Source organism: Rhinoderma darwinii, chromosome 8, assembly GCF_050947455.1.
Source record: "Rhinoderma darwinii isolate aRhiDar2 chromosome 8, aRhiDar2.hap1, whole genome shotgun sequence".
NCBI classification, from domain to species: domain Eukaryota; kingdom Metazoa; phylum Chordata; class Amphibia; order Anura; family Rhinodermatidae; genus Rhinoderma; species Rhinoderma darwinii.
The window spans coordinates 68,186,638-68,207,497 of record NC_134694.1 but is presented as its reverse complement, the minus strand read 5'-3'; the positions used below and the strand labels follow the sequence as shown (position 1 = coordinate 68,207,497).

Here is a 20,860-nt window from a genome sequence, read left to right as displayed (position 1 = left end):
AGCGCCTCTGTGATTTACAGCACAGCGAGATCTCGCTGCAAATGACGGCTTACAGCGTAATCTCGCGAGACTACGCCTGCTATGCTGTAAATCACAGAAACGCTACAGAAGTGGTCAGGATTCTGAATACACATCACGTCCTGGCTGGAGGTAATGTATATTCATTATCAGGACACTGCAGTAATGTTATAGTGGGTTTATGTCGCTGCACATAGCGATATAGCTATATATCGCTATCTGCAGTGTATATGATTGGAGAGAAGTGTATGACACTGATTGGTCAGCGTCATACACTTCTGTACAACGCCCACTTGGTCAAAAAGTAAAACACGCCCAGTTGTCCATTGAGAAACTCATTAGCATAAAGCTAAAATAGGTCATAACTCCATCAAAAATGATCGTTTTTCTAAATAAAAAACACTGCTGTAATCTACATTACAGCGCCGATCACATCATGTACAATACAGGCCACTTATAATCTGGTGACAGAGTCTCTTAACTTCACACACAATTTGCATGGATAAAACAACTAAATACAAAGTTGGTCTATATCAAATTAGTTTATATGCTATTAGATTAGAATAAGTGGTTTGGAAAGTTAGTGTTCATTTAAGGGGTTGTCTAGAATTAGAACATCATGACTGCTTTCTTCCAAAAACCAGTACCACACCTTTCACAGGTATTGCAGCTAAGCCTTATTAACTTCAATGGAACTGAGCTGCAATACCAGGCACAACGTATGGACAGTTGTGGTGCTCTTTTTTTATAAAAAAAGCAGCCATGTTTTTCTAATCTGTACAATCTATTTAATACTCCGGGAACTATGCAGCAGATTGTGCATGCTCGCAAACCGCTTGGGGGCAAAAGTGCAGACAACATAACTGAAGGTCATCGGCAATTAGAAGGAAACGTAGAAAGGCTCTGTTCACAACTGCGTCCTGTTATGGCCGATACGACATACCACCGGCACCAAACTGAACCCAATAAAAGTCAATGGGGTCCATCAGGCACTGGTAGTAGCCTTCGTACAACAAATCTGCCTCTACGTAGTGGCTTTCATTCTGTGGTGTTACTATGCAGTGCTATTTGTCCTACACAATAGGACAGAATCTGCAAAGGATGCTCCGAACAGATGTGAACAGAGCCAAAGAAAGAAACAATGTCCTTTATCATATGAATTTGTGCAATCCTACAATACAGATCAAGAATTTAGTTCACAGTTTATCATTGTAATTACTCCTTCAACGGTATGAGAGGAAGGAGGCACTAGTGAAGACTTTTAAAGCCTAGTAAAGGGGAATCTCCCTTAACCAGTTAGTGACCGCCAATACGCCTTTTCACGGCGCTGCATCAGAATAAAGAATCGCCACAGAGAGCGGTTAAAACTCCCAGCTACCAGAGGTAGGTGAGAACTTGATGCAGCGCGGTTAAGAGTGGGCGGATCAAAAGTCGCCCGTTTAACACCTTAGATGCAGGAGGCCTCATGCCCACTTCAGTTATGTTCTCCAGGGGGCTATCAGTTTTCTTAAGGGATAGCACCGGGACACATTCATTACAATGAAGCCATGAACACTTCCGTTGTTTTGACAAACGGAAGCACAATGTCCGTTTAAAACTGAATGGATGCGGATTGACCACGGAAACTACACGGAAGTCATAACTGACACACGGATCCACAGGGATGATAAGGTAGCACAGGGACGATGGGAGTTATGCACAGGGACGATGGGAGTTATGCACAGGGACGATGGGAGTTATGCACAGGGACGATGGGAGTTATGCACAGGGACGATGGGAGTTATGCACAGGGACGATGGGTGTTATATTCAGGGATGATGTCCTCATCATTCCTGTACATAACCCCATCATCCCTGCATTTATATAACCCCTGTAATAACTGTATATACCATCAGGGAGGGGGCGCGGGAGATGAGACGAGACGGGTAGGCAGTGCGGGAACTCTGAGATAGGAGGAGCGTGTACAAGCAGAGACGACGTTAGTGTTTCTGCTCAGCCAGTACTTCCTGCTGTGTAGACACGGCACGTCATCAACTATCTTTACAGGCGGCAGGGCCATAGGAGGCGGAGCTCTGAAGAGCTCATGAAAGATACGCCCAGCCCACTGCCTGTAAATGTAGTTGATGACGCGCCGTGTCTTTGTTCCGCCGGAAGTGCTGGCTAAGCAAAGACATGGAACGTCACAGGAAATGAATAATTTACTCTCGGTGCGGTTACGTGACCGCAGAACAGAGTAACGCTGCCACAGGTAAACAGACATTATATTAGAAATGTACTTAAATATGTCCAATTAAGTTAAAATATAAATAACATTTATTCCTGGACTACCCCTTTAAGGCCTAAAATGGGCCATGGCAGAGGATTTTGTTACACATGAAAAAATAACGGAGTATCAAACAAAAGGGATTCTTAGGGAACAGGATGAACTGACGTTTATCTTGGAATGTGGAAATGTAAAAGTCTAGTACTCGTCAATCCACCTAATGCTTGAGGTACAGAAGGAGTGGCTAAACTTTCAGTATGAGATCACTAAGGGAACGACATGTAGTACGAAGAGTAGACGCCTGCATGGCCCTGTTTGAGATACTTTTATCATGGGCTCACTGGGGTAAGTCACATATAGCTATTGTACTTGCTCCATAACAATGCCTTATTCATAGAGGACTGTGGATTCTACCCCATTTCCCTGATCTGGTCAGAGGGAGACCTACACCAGCTAAGAACGATAATCGAGACTCATGAGTGATTTGCCAATGAGCCTTTTAATAGAAAAGGTTGGTGACAGGCAAACTGAAACATGAAGCTATGAGGAGGCACCAACATCTACAACCTGGTAGACCAATATTGGTAAATTGTGATCAACTATTTGGCCACCATTGTGTTAAAGCTTCAGTATCAACTGGATCATTTGTAATCCTTTACCTCAAGACAGTTTTAGGCCTCATGCAGACGACCGTAGCCATGTGCATGGCCGTGAATTTCAGGTCGGACGGCGAGTGTCATCCGCTGGCCGTGCACATGGCCACGTCCATTATTTTCTAGGAGTCCGGATAAGGGAGATCTTCTGCCTGCAAAAAAACTCTGTGAACCTAGCCTAAAGGCCCAGAACACGGCCGTAATAAGACATGTCCGTTCTTTCTTCGGTCCAGGCTCCTGGGCCATGCAAGGACCGTGGAAACCACGGCCGTGTGCATCGGCCCATAGAAATGAATGGGGCCGCAATTCTCCCGTGGATTTTCGAGGGAATTGCGGCCGCAAAAGCACGTTCGTGTGCATGGGGCCTTAATAAGGGGGCACACAATGCCCATATAATTGTATGCAGAGGGTGTATCATGAGAAAAAAATATCTGGTTTATTAAACTGAAATAGACAAAAGGAACATTACCAGGATCAACTAGTGTCTTTTGGTAGAGCTCCTTCAGCTTTTTGCTCTTCACATTCCTTCCTTGAGTGAGGTTTCGATACATTTCATAGCCAATAATACACACGCCTCCATTATCATGCCAGGATTGTAGCATCAATCCCCGCTCTTGGGGTCGCTTCACAGTGACAAGTTCACAGACCTGAGACAAAACACAAATACACAATTAACATAACCCAAAGCATGCAGAACTAGGCGCTGGTACATAAAAGGAACACTAAACCTAAATTACAATGTTGGCTTATGAGATGGAGTTACTGGAACCATTATAGGGGCCTGCAGAACCCTTATATTTATCACCTGCAGTGCTCTCAGTTAACTTGACTTGTATTCAATTTTAAAGGAAGCAGAAGCAAACAAACAAGCAATTGCTTACACAGGCTTCAATTCTTAGTTTGGTATTCAGGCAGCATAAAATTATTCAATGAATCAGTTGAAAAGCAGAGAATCAGAAGAAAAACAAATAAGTTCCTGAAGGGGTTTTCTCAAAATCATAATTTATTACCTAGCCACAGGAAAAGGTAATTAAAGGGGTTTTCCACGACCAGACAACTGATGACCTTATCACAGGATATGTCATCATTATATGATCGGTGCAGGTCCGACACCTGGGCCCCACACCGATCAGCTGCTCTGGCTGACTTCGGGTGCCGAAAAGCAGTTTGATAAGACCACTGCATAGCTGCCATTCTGCAGCTCTGCTTCTATTCACTTGAATAGGAGCAGAGCTGCAGTACTGCAAGCTCGGCCGCTATTCTGTAACCGGAGCCATCTGCTTCCGGATCCAACTCCTGCTTACTGTTAAAAATATCCAGCGCCCGGAGGAAGCTGATCGGTGCGGGGTCTGGTTGTCGGACCCCCACCGATCCATATACTGATGACCTATATGGTGGATAGGTCATCAGTTGTCAAGTCGTTTATAACCCCTTTAATGTCCGATTAGTGGAGGTCCGAACGCTGGGACCCAATTGAACCCAAGAATAGGTGTCCTCGAGTACCCTTTGTGAATGAAGCGGTACTTCAGATGCTCGACCACCGCTCCATTCACATACTATGGGGTTGCACGTGTGTAATAAAAATAAGGGGAGATTGCCTTGGCGCAGACTCACACTAAAGCTTACTAAATGTATACAAATGGAATATTTCATTCTTTGATACTAAGCTTGAAATAGCCAGCAAGAAGTGTGTACACCTATATCTTTGGTACGTCACCTGAACTCATACAGCTACATTACTCGGCAGCCACGTGGTCATTTTTGCAGAACAGCGAAGAAAGCAACAGATAACATACAGATATCTATATTATAAATAAAAACGATTAAATTCTCGACACAGGAAGGCAACTCGTAGACTTATATTGCGGAATTTTCCATTATATAAAGAAATGTTCTTTAAAGAGGCTCTGTTTAATCCATAGAGGAGAATTTGTTGACAAAGGGGTGGAAGCATCCACAAACCTTGAAAGTGGTACGGATTATTCTATAAGTTGCTCTACAGGAGCGACCATGGTCACAAAACCTGTGCTCCCACATACGTTTTGCGCAAAAAAACGCAGCATTTTTCTTGCGTTTCAGTTCCGTGTGACAGTGTACGGTGCGCGTCTGTCACGCTTTTTTTTTTTTTTTTTTAAATCCGCAAAATAAACTGAAGGAGGCGTTTTTAATTTTTTTCATCATTTCTTTAGCAACTGTTGCATGAATCGCCGACACCACACGGATGTGTGTCCGTGTGCGGTCTGATTTTCACGCACCCATTGACTTCATGGTGGGTGCGTGATACGAAAAAAACACACAAGAATAAGACATGCAGTGAGTTTCACGCAGCGGACACGCTGAGTGAAAAACGCTGAATGTCTGAATGGACCCATTGAACTGCATGGGTCCGTGTGACGTCCAGTGATTTAACGCGCGTAACACGGGCGTGATATATACGCTTGTCTGAATAAAGCGTATTCCCAGATTCAACAATGATCAGCTATTCATAAGACAGGGGATACTTGTCTAATCGCTGGGGTCCCCATCGATCAGAATAACGGGGGGGGGGGGGGGGGGGGGGGTACCGAACACCCCATCCCTCCTTAATGCTCAACCCCAGTGAGGAGGACATTGAATGGAGCGGCAGCGCACATGCTCGACCTCTGCTCCATTAAAACATTAAGAGTCCATTCAAAGTCTATGGAAATGACTGAAATAGCAGAGTACAGCGCTCGTCTGCTCCCAGCAGTCCTACTGCACGGCAGATGCTTGCTTGAGTGCCGCTCCCTTCAAGCTCCTCCTAACTGTGGGGGGGCGTAGTGAGAAGAAACGGGGGATTCAGGACCCAGCGATCACAGGATAGGTGATAATTGACGATTCTGATCGCTGCAATTTTCATTGATGGAATAAAGCACCTTTTCTATTTTTGCTACATCTTGTCTGATTTTTGGATATATAGAACAACATATTTAAGGGGTTTCAAATATTGACATTGGTCTGTAAAAAAAAACCTCTGAAAAATTTCAATAGTATTATAAGGGTAAGTTCAGTTTTTTTTTTTACACATTTTGTGACGAGGAAACCGCGCCAAAAAACGGCTGAAAATGCCTCCCATTGATTTCAATGGGAGGCGGAGGTGATTTTATTCCCACGAGCGGAAAAACCGTCTCGTGAGAAAAAGGAGCGACATGCCCTATCTTCGGGCGTTTACGTCTCTGACCTCCTATTAACATCAATGGGAGGCAGAGAAAGCTTATTTTGCGGCGCTCAATGGACGCGGGCGAAAAACTACGCGAAAATCTGAGTTTTGAGGGAGATCTTCTGCCTGCAAAAAAAACTCTGAACCTAGCATAAAGGTCCAATTTTAGATGTTACTCCAGGAGATATTTTACTCAAGTTACATCAAAGGACACTATTTTGCTGAACCAACACAAAAAGAAAATAAAAATAGATTGTTATTTTTAATCTGGAATCTAAATTCAGTAACACAGGTTAACTACAAATAAGCAGGGGGATCCAAACGAGACTTATTCTGTGCCTTTAATGTAACATACAAACCTCTAAAGCTTCATCATCATTGAGGCCATACTGCCATTTTTCAAACTCATTGATCCAATTTAAAACTGTATTTAAAGGACAAACCACCAGAGCCGTGGTAAAGTCCAGCTTGTCGTTCAGAAGAACAGCGTGAAGAAATGACACCACCTGGAGGGGAAAAAAAGCAAACAGATATACAGTAACCATTAAACTGTGCTTCAAGTTCAGTGTTTAGAATTACCCCAAAAAAAAAAATATCACTGGCTACTTTGCTGTCCAAGGAATTAAAGAGGCTCTGTCACCACATTATAAGTGCCCTGTCTCCTACATATTATGATCGACGCTGTAATGTAGATTACAGCAGTGGTTTTTATTTAGAAAACCAATCATTTTTGATGGAGCTACGACCTATTTTAGATTTATGTTAGCTCATACACTTCTCTCCACAACGCCCACTTGGTCACTGATTGGTCAGCATCATACACTTCTCTCCACAACGCCCACTTGGTCAAAAAGTAAAACACGCCCAGTTGGGCATTAAGAAACTCATTAGAATAAAGCTAATAGGTCGTAACTCCGGCAAAAATGTTTTCTATATAAAAAAACACTGCTGTAATCTACATTACAGCGCCAATTACATTATGTAGAAGATAGGGCACTTATAATGTGGTGACGGAGCCTCTTTAACTGAAAAACGGGTAACACCACCAAGTGCAGTGTTCAGTTCATGACAAGACCCATATCACATCAAAAGAAATAGGTGAAATTGTAAACTAATTTTGTGCCATATAAATGCTTTATGTTAATTGCAACACAAACGCATGCATTCTGTCAACGTGCTTTTACTGTAAGCTTTCTACAATGCTGGTCAACCAAACACATGACAAAACACGTAAAATGACGCTAGCGATCAGACCACCTCCTCTTCACTTCTAAAGAGGATCAGACAGGTTTTATTTTATTTGGCCAGGATGAGCGGCTATGGAACAGACTAGAAGTCGCTCACTGCTTCCCTCGCTGTGAATCTGGTGTGATAACTGATGGCTAAACATTTTCTTTTTATCAGCAGTTAAAATGCCCAATCTTTACGTGCATGTTGCTATAAGTATAGGTTATAAACTAGGGAAACGGATTCCATCTGATGTGACAGATTGAGTGCTTACATTTTTTTCAGATGTGCCCGATAAAACATTTCTATTATAGCTTTAAACAATCATGAGTTTCCACGTTGAAAATCATTTAGATCATTGCAGATCTCTCTAAATGACTTTTGATAGTAAGGCCCCATGCACACGACAGCAAAAAACCTCAGTTTTTGCGGACTGCAATTGCGGTCCGCAAAAAACGGAGCCATTCACTTTCATTGAACACTGACACCTTTCCGTAGCACTACGGAAGGGTGTCCGCGCCGTGGAAATGTTCCGGGAATTATGGAACATGTCCGTTCTTTCGCATTTTGCGGGCCGTGCTCCCATACTTTGTATGGGAGCACGGCCCGAAAATTCGGCTGTCAGTCAGCAGCCGGCCGTGCCCGCAATCGCGGGCCGTGATTGCGGGCACGGTCGTGTGGATGGGGCCTCAATCTGTAGTGCTATAGTAAAATATGGGAAGATTGTTCAGATCGGGGCAAACTGACTTCAAGTCCAGCTATATCAACTTTCTATAGCCAGCTTTACTATAACTGCATGGTAACCAGAAAAAAAATAAATGAGGCGTTTCGCTACACGACAGATATTAAAAAGCAGTCCAGCTTTCAGCAATACCTCCCTAGACCTATTATCTGTAGGTGAAAAACTGAGCAGAACTTCCCTGAACTACACAAATCTTTCATGTATTATACACTACCGTTCAAAAGTTTGGGGTCACCCAGACAATTTTGTGTTTTCCATGAAAACTCACCTATATTTACCAAATGAGTTGCAAAATGACTAGAAAATATAGTCAAGACATTGACAAGGTTAGAAATAATGATTTTTTCTCCTTCAAACTTTGCTTTCGTCAAAGAATGCTCCATTTGCAGCAATTACAGCATTGCAGACCTTTGGCATTCTAGCTGTTAATTTGCTGAGGTAATCGGGATAAATTTCACCCCATGCTTCCAGAAGCCCCTCCCACAAGTTGGATTGGCTTGATGGGCACTTCTTGCGTACCATACGGTCAAGCTGCTCCCACAACAGCTCTATAGGGTTGAGATCTGGTGACTGCGCTGGCCACTCCATTACAGATAGAATACCAGCTGCCTGCTTCTTCCCTAAATAGTTCTTGCATAATTTGGAGGTGTGCTTTGGGTCATTGTCCTGGTGTAGGATGAAATTGGCTCCAATCAAGCGCTGTCCACAGGGTATGGCATGGCGTTGCAAAATGGAGTGATAGCCTTCCTTATTCAAAATCCCTTTTACCTTGTACAAATCTACCACTTTACCAGCAACAAAGCAACCCCAGACCATCACATTACCTCCACCATGCTTGACAGATGGCGTCAGGCACTCTTCCAGCATCTTTCCAGTTGTTCTGCGTCTCACAAATGTTCTTCTGTGTGATCCAAACACCTCAAACTTCGATTTGTCTGTCCATAACACTTTTTTCCAATCTTCCTCTGTCCAATGTCTGTGCTTTTGCCCATATTAATCTTTTCCTTTTATTAGCCAGTCTCAGATATGGCTTTTTCTTTGCCGCTCTGCCCTGAAGGCCAGCATCCCGGAGTCGCCTCTTCACTGTAGACGTTGACACTGGCATTTTGCGGGTACTATTTAATTAAGCTGCTGCCAGCTGAGGACCTGTGAGGCGTCTATTTCTCAAACTAGAGACTCTAATGTACTTGTCTTGTTGCTCAGTTGTGCAGCGGGGCCTCCCACGTCTCTTTCTACTCTGATGAGAGCCTGTTTGTGCTGTCCTCTGGAGGGAGTAGTACACACCGTTGTAGGAAATCTTCAGTTTCTTGGCAACTTCTCGCATGGAATAGCCTTCATTTCTAAGAACAAGAATACTGTCGAGTTTCACATGAAAGCTCTCTTTTTCTAGCCATTTTGAGAGTTTAATCGAACCCACAAATGTAATGCTCCAGATTCTCAACTAGCTCAAAGGAAGGTCAGTTTTATAGCTCCTCTAAACAGCAAAACTGTTTACAGCGGTGCTAACATAATTGCACAAGGGTTTTCAAGTGTTTTCTAATCATCCATTAGCCTTCTATCACAGTTAGCAAACACAATGTACCATTAGAACACTGGAGTGATGGTTGCTGGAAATGGGCTTCTATACACCTATGTAGATATTGCATTAAAAACCAGACGTTTGCAGCTAGAATAGTCATTTAGCACATTAACAATGTATAGAGTATTTCTGATTAATTTAATGTTATCTTCATTGAAAAAAAACTGTGCTTTTCTTTCAAAAATAAGGAAATTTCTAAGTGACCCTAAACTTTTGAACGGTAGTGTACATAGAAGTAATAAAGGTATGACACGGTGATGCTGCTGCAAATTCAACTGTATGCCTGGAGATGATGTATCTTCTCTCTTCCGACGCCAAGGTTGAAGGACCTGTGGGTGACGTCATCATTCCCAGCCAGCTTCTTTCACTGCAGACACAGAGTGACGTCACCCACAGGTCCTTCAACCTTAGCGTCGGAAGAGACAAGACGCATCAGCTCCAGGCGTACAGTTGAATTTGCAGCAGCATCACCGTCTCAGGTAAGCATAGTAAACTCCCTAGAGACGAGCATATTAAACTTTTGGACACCTGGAGCCGATGTATCTTCTTTGTCCGACGACAAGCTTGAAGGACCTGTGGGTGACGTCACGCTGTGTGTCTTTAGTGAAAGAAGCTGGGTGGGAACGATGAGAAGTGTATGATGCTGATTTGTCAGTGTCATACACTTCTATTCACAACGCCCAGTTGGTAAAAACACAATACACGCCCAGTTGGTATTACGAGAAAACACCCCCAGTTGTCCATTGAAAAGCTCATTTGCATAAATATAAAATTGCTCATAACTTGGGCAAAAATAATCGTTTTTCAAAAAAAACAAAAAACTTTGCAGTTATCTACATTGCAGCGCCCATCACATTCAATAGGAGATAGGGATTTGATAATCTGGTGACAGAGCCTCTTTAAACTATGCAATTTAAAAAAGCAATCCCTTCTCAAACATGGTGCAAAGTCAATCGAGATGGTACATTCTCAAACAGTCTTAGGCCTCTCTCTTTTTTTTTTTTTTTTTTTATACTTTATTACCACCTTATTAATGGCAGTTGTCTGTTTGACAATGTCCATTACTAAGGCGGGGTTTAGTGTTAGCCAATAAAAAGGCTAGCACTAACCCCCCATTATTACCTCGGGAAGAGCCGGGTACAAATCCAGTAGCCAACCAGCTGGAGTGATTGTCAGGCACTGGGGCTCTGGTATTATGAGGCTGGGAAGTGCCAAAAACAGAGACCCTTTCCACCCTTGTAATGCTAGGCTGCGGCTGCTTTATTGTATCTGGCAGGTTACGAAAAATGGGGGGGTGTGGGGGGGACACGTCGTTTTTGTCAATTTACTTTTTTTTTTTTTAATTGTTTTAATTCAATTGAATGGGGCAATCCAGCAGTTCCCTGCAGAGCCAGTGGTGTCACTGTGCACAGAGAAAGTGTTCATGATCAGTGGGTGTCCTGAAGGTTGGTCACAAACTGACCTGAAAGATGGCATATTTTAGCGATATGCCATCACTTTATGAGATGGGAATAACCCTTTAAATTCCACTAATACTTCTCAAAGTAGCGAAGAACACATTACATTTACAAATAGATTTACCTACATTTACACACTTTTTTTCTTAACCCTTTAGTGACCAGCCTATTTTAGGCCTTAAGTTTTTCCAGTGTCGTTCAAAGAGCTATAACTTATTTTTGGTCGACATAGCTGTATAAGGTCTTGTTTTTTTACGGGACAAGTTGTATTTTATAATAGCACCATTTTGGAGTACATATAATTTATTGATTAACTTTTATTAACTATTTTTTATGGGAGATGGGTAGAAAAAAAGCCAGCAATTTCGCCACTTTTGCATCCAAAATCTTCACCATTTAGCGTGTGGTAAAAATAATTTTATTCAGTGGGTCGTTACGATTGTACCAATACCAAATTGATATAGGTTTTTTTTTATGGTTTACTACTTTTATACAGTAAAAACACTTTCTCAAAATTATTTGTTTGTGCCTCCATATTTGACGAGCCATAACCTTTATTTTTCTGTCAATGCAGTTGTATGAGAGCTTTTTTTTGCGGGACGACTTGTAGTTTTTATTGGTACCATTTTGGAGTACATGCGACTTTTTAGCATATTTTATTTTAAAGGCAGGTTTCACAGAAAACAGCAGTTCTTGCATTCAACGAGCAGTTAAATAATGTAATAACTTTATAGTTGGGGTCGTTAAGGACGCGGCGATACCAAATATGTGTAACTTTTTTTTTTAAATAAAGCATTTTGTAAGGGGAAAACATGTTTTAACTCTCTCCAAAACCACTCAGATGCGGCACTCGCTATTGAGCGCCGCATCTGAGGGGTTAAACAAGCAAGATCAATACAATACGGATATCGATCTAGCCCATTCGACCAGGTCTGCTCCAAGCTACCTCTGGTAGCAGGGAGATCTAACTGCTCCCAGCATGGTTTATTTATTCCCATGCATTGCCGTAAAAGGCGTATGCATCAGAATTAGTGGCCACCGTAAAAAGGCGTATTGGCCATCACTAACGGGTTAATATGTTCATTAAAGGTATTGTGTTACCATAAACATTTGTGTCATATCCACAGTATATGCCATAAATGTCTGATAGAAGCGGGTCCCACCACTGGGACTTGCACCTATGGACCCCCGTCCCACCTGGTGTGGAGGCCGCAGCACCCAGGCAGAGCATAGGTGCACAACAGGACAGGAATCCAGAAATAGAATAACACAGCAAGCTACACACTTTCCAGATTCCCGTCCTGCTGTGAAACCTATCCCCCACCTGGAATGCAGTGGCCAGCGACCGCTTCACCAGGCAGGACAGGGATCAGGGGACCCCCGTTTTCAAAATCTGTGCGGGTCCAACTGGTGGAACCCGCATCTATCAGACATCCATGGTTTATTCTGTAGATGTGACATAAATGTCTGTAGTGACAATCAATGATACGAACAACTAACTTAAATCTTTAGCCAACTTTTAAACCCTTCCAGACATAAGTCATAGCCGGGTAGGGAGGGGGGTTTGGGGGGAGGAGTATGGAATGGGCTCACGGAGTACACCCGCTCCATTCGATGCGGGTGTCGGCTAGATGTTACAGCCGACGCTTCACAGTAACTAGCGGGAACCCACTCGAGCGCGATCACGCTTGTTTAACCCGTTAAAAGCCACGCTCAATAGCGGCCGCGGCATTTAAATCATTAGAAAGAGGGGGTTGACCACCTATAGCAGCACATCGCAGGGATTCCTCTCCTAACGGGAGCCCCAATGGCGCTATCTACAGGGAGGGGTGGCACGAACTTAGAAGAAAAAAAAAGAAAAAAAAATTGACTAAAAACTCAAATGACTAAAAACTTTGAAAATGTACCTGTAATGTCTTTCCAAGACCCATACAATGAGCCAAAATACACCCAGAGCCACGCTCTTTCTTTGCTTTCTTCAAAGATTCACAGCAACAATCCCACATAAACTGGACACCTAAAAGAATGTCACAAAATGTTAATACATTTGCTACTGTTAGGGCCGGATCACATCAGAAGTGTACACCGTCTGTGTGGGAACGGCGAATGTGCCACTCCCACACAGACCACAACGAAGCTCGTTTGCAAAGCGAAATCCGGCGGCATTTGTGGACCGGAAGCCGCTGCCGGACAGTAAGATGACGACTTCCGGTCGCGGCTTCCGGCCATATGTTCAGGCGCAAGGAAAAGGAATAGGAGTGTAGAACAGCGGAGGCAGGTAACTTATGTTCGTGTATGTGATGTGTGTATTATGTTCGTGTTATACGGTCTGCTGAGCCCTGTATCTAATCCTCCTACACTGTGCAGTCACTCAGAAAATGGCGGCACACAGTGTAGGAGGTTTGAAGATTCTGTACGTAAAGTGTATAAGTGTATAAGTGATTAAACATTGTTCTAATTTTTTCACGAGTCAGGAAATATTATAAATTAGATTCTAATATATAACATTTCCCAGTGCTGGTCACTAGATGGAGCAATTCCCAAAATTGCAGCATTGGCATGTGGTAAAGCAACCACATTGCTTTATGCTGCAAAATTTGAGAAAACTCACTCGCTCTAGTGAGCTCTCAGAATCCCCCCCCCCTCCTTTATCCTGGCTAGTGCCGGGAGAAAGGAGGGAATTGAACGGTCAAACCTCATACACTGTGTGTCACCATTTTTTGAGCTAACACACAGTGTAGAAGGTTTACATACAGTAGTAATCACGCACTAAAACACGTACATACACAGAAATAACTTACCTGCTACTGCCGCCTCCGGTCCGTCCGCTCTGTCTGCTCCCTACTCTCCAAGTGCACAAGTCCGGTAAGCCGCGACCGGTAGTAGTAATCTTACTGTCCGGCCGCGGCTTCCGGTCAACAAGAAATTGGCGCCGGACGTCGCTCGGCCGAAGACCATCAATTTGAACTGTGTGGGAGCGGCGCATGCGTCGTTCCCACACAGACGGCGTACAGCATAGTGGATGGAACGGCTCCCGTTCGCATTCACTATTGGGCTGTATGTGCCGTATTCCATGTCTCTATGTGTCGTTAATCGAAACATACAGAGATGGAAAAAAAATGGCAGCCCCCATAGGGAATAAAAAGTTAAAAAATGAAAGTAAAACACAAATAAAACATTTTTTAATAAAACACTAAAAGCAAATGGAGGGGGGGTAAACATATCTAAACCTGGACAAACCTTCATTTGGAACTACTTAATCTTATGGATTTTGTTTGCACGGATTTAATTTACCATCATAATATTCAATAGCAGTCTTACCATCAACTTGATGAGGTTTCAGCTTAGTGACCATGTTTCTATGGACCTGAACCAGAGGTTCTTTTGTTTCCTCATCTTCATCCAAAACAAGTTTTGTGGTGATTGGACATTTAACAGGTGATGCGTCTTCTACAAGAATAACCTAATAAATCAAGAACGTTAAGTTAGAAAGTTAGCCTCCCTTTGACAACCATCAGCAGCCCAATGTTCAAAACTGTACGTAAAATGTGCTCTTGAAAATAGGCAGCCTCACAAATAAATCTTCCCATTTTAAGAGGTAGAAATTGAATGAGGCAATCAGGAAATAGATGGGAGATGCCAAAAACATGCCAATTGTTGCAAGTACTAAACTTACCTCCCTCAGCTTCTCCCGTTCTCGCTCTCTTTCGGCAATTCTCCTCCTCCTCTCTTCTTCCATTTTCAAAGCATTTTGAGTCTCTGTTCTCAATTTGTCATCTTTTAGGATTTTCCGGATCTTCTTCCGAGGTTTTCCCGGAGATTTGGAGTCTGAGTCGTCATCATTATCTCCATCTTCTGAATTACCCTGAAATAAACATAAGAAACAGCTAAAGAAACGCCAAATAATGCAACCCTGGTGTGCTACAAGAGCTTATCTTATGCTTTTATCTATATCTGTTTTTGGAAGTATGGAATAAAGTCGTGGAATTTGTAGTTTCCCAAAGGTAGTGCACTATCTCCTTTTTCTCACTTGCTGGAGATCTAGAACATCAAGTACGAGGATCTACACAGCAAGCAGTTGCATTTCTGCAGTTTCATTTCTGTGTGGAACCACAAGTATCAGCGAGATATACAAACCAGTGGAAATTTGGATCGTTCTTTCTGCACGCTAGCTGAGGGAAGGTCAAACCCTTGATGGACACTTCAGACTTTACATCCACAACCGTCTGAGCGGTAAAAAACTATCAATATGTCTGTTTTTTGTGGTGTTGAGGATTTCACCTCTTACCTGCTCCGGTTTTTCATCTCCTTGTTGAGATATTTCAGTGAGTAGAGAGCTGAGTTGTAGATTTGGTTTAAATGTTTATGCAACTTGCAATAATTGCCCATTGGAGAGACAGCAAATTTCCGTTTTTTTGCTTTCGATTTTTCATTGTCGCATTCCAAGGGCCATAACGTTTTTATTTTTCCAAAAACACCGAAAAAGGCCATACTTACAAATGGACACAGCCAGGTCTGAAACGCTGATGAAGGCGAGTGAGCAGGTGCTTTAAATAATAATAGCCACTCCCACTAGTCTTGAGGGGAGTGGTATGTGGTGCATGGGATGTGTAGTAAGAAATAATAAATGAATAGTATATGTGCAAGTGTAATAATGTAAGTGAAATATAGGGGGCAGTAATGAGTAAAGTGCCTAAAAAATAAATGAATAATGGGATGCAAGTGTGTGAAACATGGAGGGATAGTGTGTAGGTCATGAGGCGCAACGTGACTAGCCAGGTAGAAGCCTATTTGTGACGCCTTGATAATTCATAGAGCGGGCTACCCTGCAGGTAGTCATAAGTTATTGTACAGGGGATCAGATCTTCAAATCCCCAGGCAAGTGCGTAAAAAACTTTCTTAAAAAAATAAAAATAAAAAGGTGAAAAAAGTAAAAAAAATAATATGTTTAAGAAAAACAAAAAAATTTTAAGTAATAAAAACAATAAATCGCCGTTTCCCTCATCATAATAGGTACCGCCGCGTTCGGAAAGGTCTGAACTATAAAAATATCACATTAACATACGTATGCTTTTACTGAACCGTAAAAAAAATTAAATAAAAACAAAAAAAAAAACGACCTGACAGAATTTTTTTTGGTCACCCTGTCTCAGAAATTTTTTATAAAAAGTGATCAATAAGTCACAAGTACACCAAAATGGTACTTACGAAAACTACAGTTTGTCAAACAAAAGACAAGCCCTCCCACAGCGATATCAACTGAAAAATCAAAAAGTTATGGCTGTCAGAAAATGGTGACACCAAAACATGATTTTTGCTATAAAAGAGTAACTTTATTGTGCGAAAGTCATAAAACGGAAAAAAAAAATGATGAACATGTTAATACTGCACGGTGAACGCTATAAAAAAAAAAATATTTTAGAACAAAAAACAGTGGTAGAATTCTTGTTTTTTGGTTTCCTTGTCTCCCAAAAAATGGAATAGTGATAAAAAAAACACCACATGATACACGAAAATACAAATTACAGCTCGTTACACAAAAAACAAACCCTCACACAGCTCTGTCAGCGTAAAAAAACACGTCATGACTCTAAAATACTGATGCAAAACTATGCTAAATGATGGCCCAGACTATTTTTATTTAGGTCCAGTAGTTTTTCACTAAAAACCCCACATCATCATTTGCTAGACCCCACAGGTGGTGATGAGGAGGAAACTTTAGGGCGTTATAGGGCTAGTGAAGTCAAAGATTAGGCAATACTGGAGCGCAGATATTTTGTACAATAGCCCAAAAACTCGGTCTGTGCATAAAGTATTGCTCAAAGCGTACCACACCAATCCATGGATTATTAATTTACCCCATTATTCCCTCATCCTATTATGCCCTGATGCACTCCGCCCAGCTTACATATACCCTGATGTACTCCGCCCAGCTTATATATACACCCTGATGTACTCCGCCCAGCTTACATATACCCTGATGTACTCCGCCAAGCTTACATATACCCTGATGTACTCCTCACAGCTTACATATACCCTGATGTACTCCTCACAGTTTACATATACCCTGATGTACTCCGCAAAGCTTACATATACCCTGATGTACTCCGCCCAGTTTACATATAACCTGATGTACTCCGCCCAGTTTACATATAACCTGAAGTACTCCGCCCAGTTTACATATAACCTGATGTACTCCGCCCAGTTTACATATAACCTGATGTACTCCGCCCAGTTTACATATAACCTGATGTACTCCGCCCAGTTTACATATAACCTGATGTACTCCGCCCAGTTTACATATAACCTGATGTACTCCACCCAGCTTACATATACGCTGATGTACTCCGCAGTTTACATATACCCGGACGTACTCCGCCCAGCTTACATATGCCCCCACATTATAAGCTGAAATACTAGTAAAACCCCTAACAAAACTACTACCAAGCAAAATCTACGCTCCAAAAGCCAAATGGCGGTCCTTCTGAGCCGGATAGTGTGCCCAAACAGCAGTTTATGACCACATATGGGGTATTACTGTACTCTGGAGAACCCACTTAAAAATTTACAGGGTGTGTCTCCAGTGCCACAAGCTGGGCACAACATATTGGTCACAGATGTCAATTTTCAATCTGCAACATACACTGTGCACTCATTTCTGCAAAACACTTGTGGGTCACAATGCTCGCAATACCTCTAGATAAATTTCTTCAGGGATGTATTTTCCAAAATGGGGTAATTTTTCGTGACTGTACTGGTACTTCAGCTCAATGCAATAGTGTCACAAAATGAATTTAGTAAAATCCCTACTCCAAAAACCAAATTGCGCTCTTTCCCTTTAGAGCCTTGCTGTGTGTCCAAATAGCAGGTTATGACCACATCTGGGGTATAGCCATACTCGGGAGAAATTGCGTTACAAATGTTGGGCGGCTTTTTCTCTTTTATCCATTGTGAAAATGAAAAAAATGTAGCTTTTCAATTTCATGTCCGAATTCCACTAAATTCTGCAAAAGAACCTGTGGGGTCAAAATCCTCCCTATCCCCCTAGATAAATTCCTTCAGGGGTGTAGTTTTCCCAAATGGGGTGACCTTTGGGGGTTTCCACTGATTTGGTCCCACAGGGGCTTTACAAATGTGCCGCAAACCATTCCAACAAAATTTGAGCTCCAAAAGTCAAATGGCACTCCTTCCCTTCTAAGCCATGCCGTGGATCCAAACAGCAGTTTATTGCCACATATGGGGTATTGTTGTGCACAGAATAGGTTGCTTTACAAACGCTTTGACGTTTCACGGGAATTAAAGCAAAGTAGAGCTGAAATTTACAAATTAAATTTTTTATTGTAGAAATTAACTTTGAATCAATTTTTTTGTAACCGTTTTACCAGAGAAATGCAACTCAATATCTATTGCCCAGATTCTGCAGTTTTTATAAATATCCCACAGGTGGTCCTAGTGCACTTATGGACTGAAACACAGGCCTCAGAAGCAAAGGAGAACCTAGTGGAATTTGGGGCCTCCTCTTATTAGAAAATATTTTAGGCACCATGTCAGGTTTGAAAGGCTCTTGCAGTGCCAAAACAGTGGAAATCCCCCAAAAGTGACCCCAGTTTGGAAACTACACCTCTTGAGGAAATCTAGGGGTATAGTGACCACTTTGACCACACAGGTTTTTTGCAGAAATTATTGATAGTAGGCCGTGAAAATTAAAATCTACATTCTTTCAAAGAAAACTGTAGGTTTAACAAATTTTTTTCTAATTTCCACAAGGACTAAAGGAGAAAAAGCACCGCAATATTTGTAAAGCAATTTCTCCCGAGTAAAAAAATACCCCACATGTGGTCATAAACGGCTATTTGGACACACGGCAGGGCTCAGAATGGAAAGAGCACCACTTGGCTTTTGGAGCTCAAATTTAGCAGGAATTGTTTGCGGAGGCCATGTCGCATTTGCAAAGCCCGAGGTACCAAAACAGTGAAAAAAAAAAAGGTGACTCCATTTAGGAAACTAAACCCCTTGTAGAATCCATCTAGGGGTGTAGTGAGCATTTTGACCCCACAGGTGTTTCATAGATTTTATTAGAATTGGGCAGTGAAGATAAAGCAATCTTTTTTTTTTTTTTCAATAAGACGTAGCTTTAGCTCAAAATTTTTCATTTTCTCAAACAGAAAAAAAGAACCAACATTCGTAAAGCAAGTTCTATAGAGTACGGAAATATCCAATATGTAGTCATAAACTGCTGTTTGGGCACACACGGCAGGGCTCAGAAAAGAAGGCGCGCCATTTGGCTTTTGGAGTACAGATTTTGCTGGAATGGTGTCTGGGCACTATGTAGAATTTGCAAAGCCCCTGGGAGATCAAAACAGTGGAAACCCCCCAGGAGTGACCCCATTTTGGAAAAAACACCCCTCAAGGTGAACTAGGGCTGTAGTGAGCATGTTAACCCTGCAGGTATTTTACAGAAATTCGTGTGCACTAGATGTTGCAGAGTGAAAATTTAATTTTTTCCATAGATATGCTAATACGTGGTGCCCAGATTATGCCACCATAACAAGAGAGCTCTCTAATTATTATGCTGTGTTTCCCGGTTTTAGAAACGCCCTACATGTGGCCCTAATCTTTAGCCTGGACATTCGACCAGCCTCAGGAGTGAAAGAGAACCATATAAAATTGAGGTCTAATTTGGCGACTTACAAAGTATTGGATCACAATTGCAGAGGCTCTGATGTGAAATAATAAAAGAAACCCCTGAGAAGAGACCCGATTTAGGAAACTGCAGCCCTCAAGACATTTATTAAGGGGTGTAGTGAGAATTGTCACCCCACAAGTCTTTTACATAAATGATTGCACTGCGGAAGGTGCAAAGTAAAAATGTAATCTTTTCCCTAGATATGCCATTTCAGCAGCAAATATGTTGTGCTCCGCTTGTGCCGCTGGAGACCCACACCGCAAAAATTGTTAAAAGGCTTCTCCCGGGTATGGCGATGCCATATATGTGGAAGTAAACTGCTGTTTGGGCACACTGTAGGGCTCAGAAGGGAGGGAGCGCCATTTGGCTTTTGGAGCGTGGATTTTGCTTGGTAGTTCTGTTTGAATATTACTGGTGTTTCCATTTATAATGCGGGCATATATGTAAGCTGGGCAAAGTACATCAGAGGCATAGTCCGGTGGTAGAATAATAGGGTAAAAAAACAAAACAATAAAATAATCCATAGATGTGTGTTACGCTGTGAGGCAATCCTTTCTGCACAGGCCGGTGTCGCACTGATAAATGTCCTTCCTATCCCCCTTTTGGTCCACACTCCGCACATTTGCAGTTTGGGGAATTTTGCTGGGAAGTGTTGTCCTGGTATAATACGGGCACCTTCGCTTCACAAAGTCCTCCCCTTCCAGGTTCCCTAATTTTAGTGCCTTGATAATTCGTCTCTTGAAACAAAAGAAAGGTTCCCCTCGGACTCCACAACTGGATATTTTTATTTCCTGACTTATTGGAGGCTTAACTAATTTTATTTTTTCAAAGACATAGTGGTATGAGGGTTGTTTTTTTTGCGGGACGAGCTGTAGTTATTATTGGTACCATTTTGGGGTACATGCGACTTTTTGATCACTTTTTATCCATTTTTTTGGGAGGCAAGCTGCCAAAAAAAAAAACAAAAAAAAAAAAAAGCAGTTCTGGCATATACTTTTTTTTTAGTTCTTTTTATATAATGTTCACCACGCATAATAAATCACGTGCTAACTTTATT

At 42.1% G+C, this 20,860-nt stretch overlaps 1 protein-coding gene across 1 annotated transcript in view; it reads right to left on the bottom strand.

The window, feature by feature from the left end:
* The window catches only part of ATRX (ATRX chromatin remodeler), a 224,913-nt gene that overhangs the window by 91,464 nt on the left and 112,589 nt on the right, over positions 1–20,860 (bottom strand). Inside the window, exons 16-20 of the mRNA XM_075835712.1 lie at positions 14,794–14,982; positions 14,439–14,580; positions 13,025–13,134; positions 6,472–6,618; positions 3,404–3,581 (exon numbers count right to left, since the gene is read on the bottom strand). Of these exons, the coding sequence (XP_075691827.1) occupies positions 3,404–3,581; positions 6,472–6,618; positions 13,025–13,134; positions 14,439–14,580; positions 14,794–14,982 (766 nt within the window). The remainder of the gene's footprint in view (positions 1–3,403; positions 3,582–6,471; positions 6,619–13,024; positions 13,135–14,438; positions 14,581–14,793; positions 14,983–20,860) is intronic.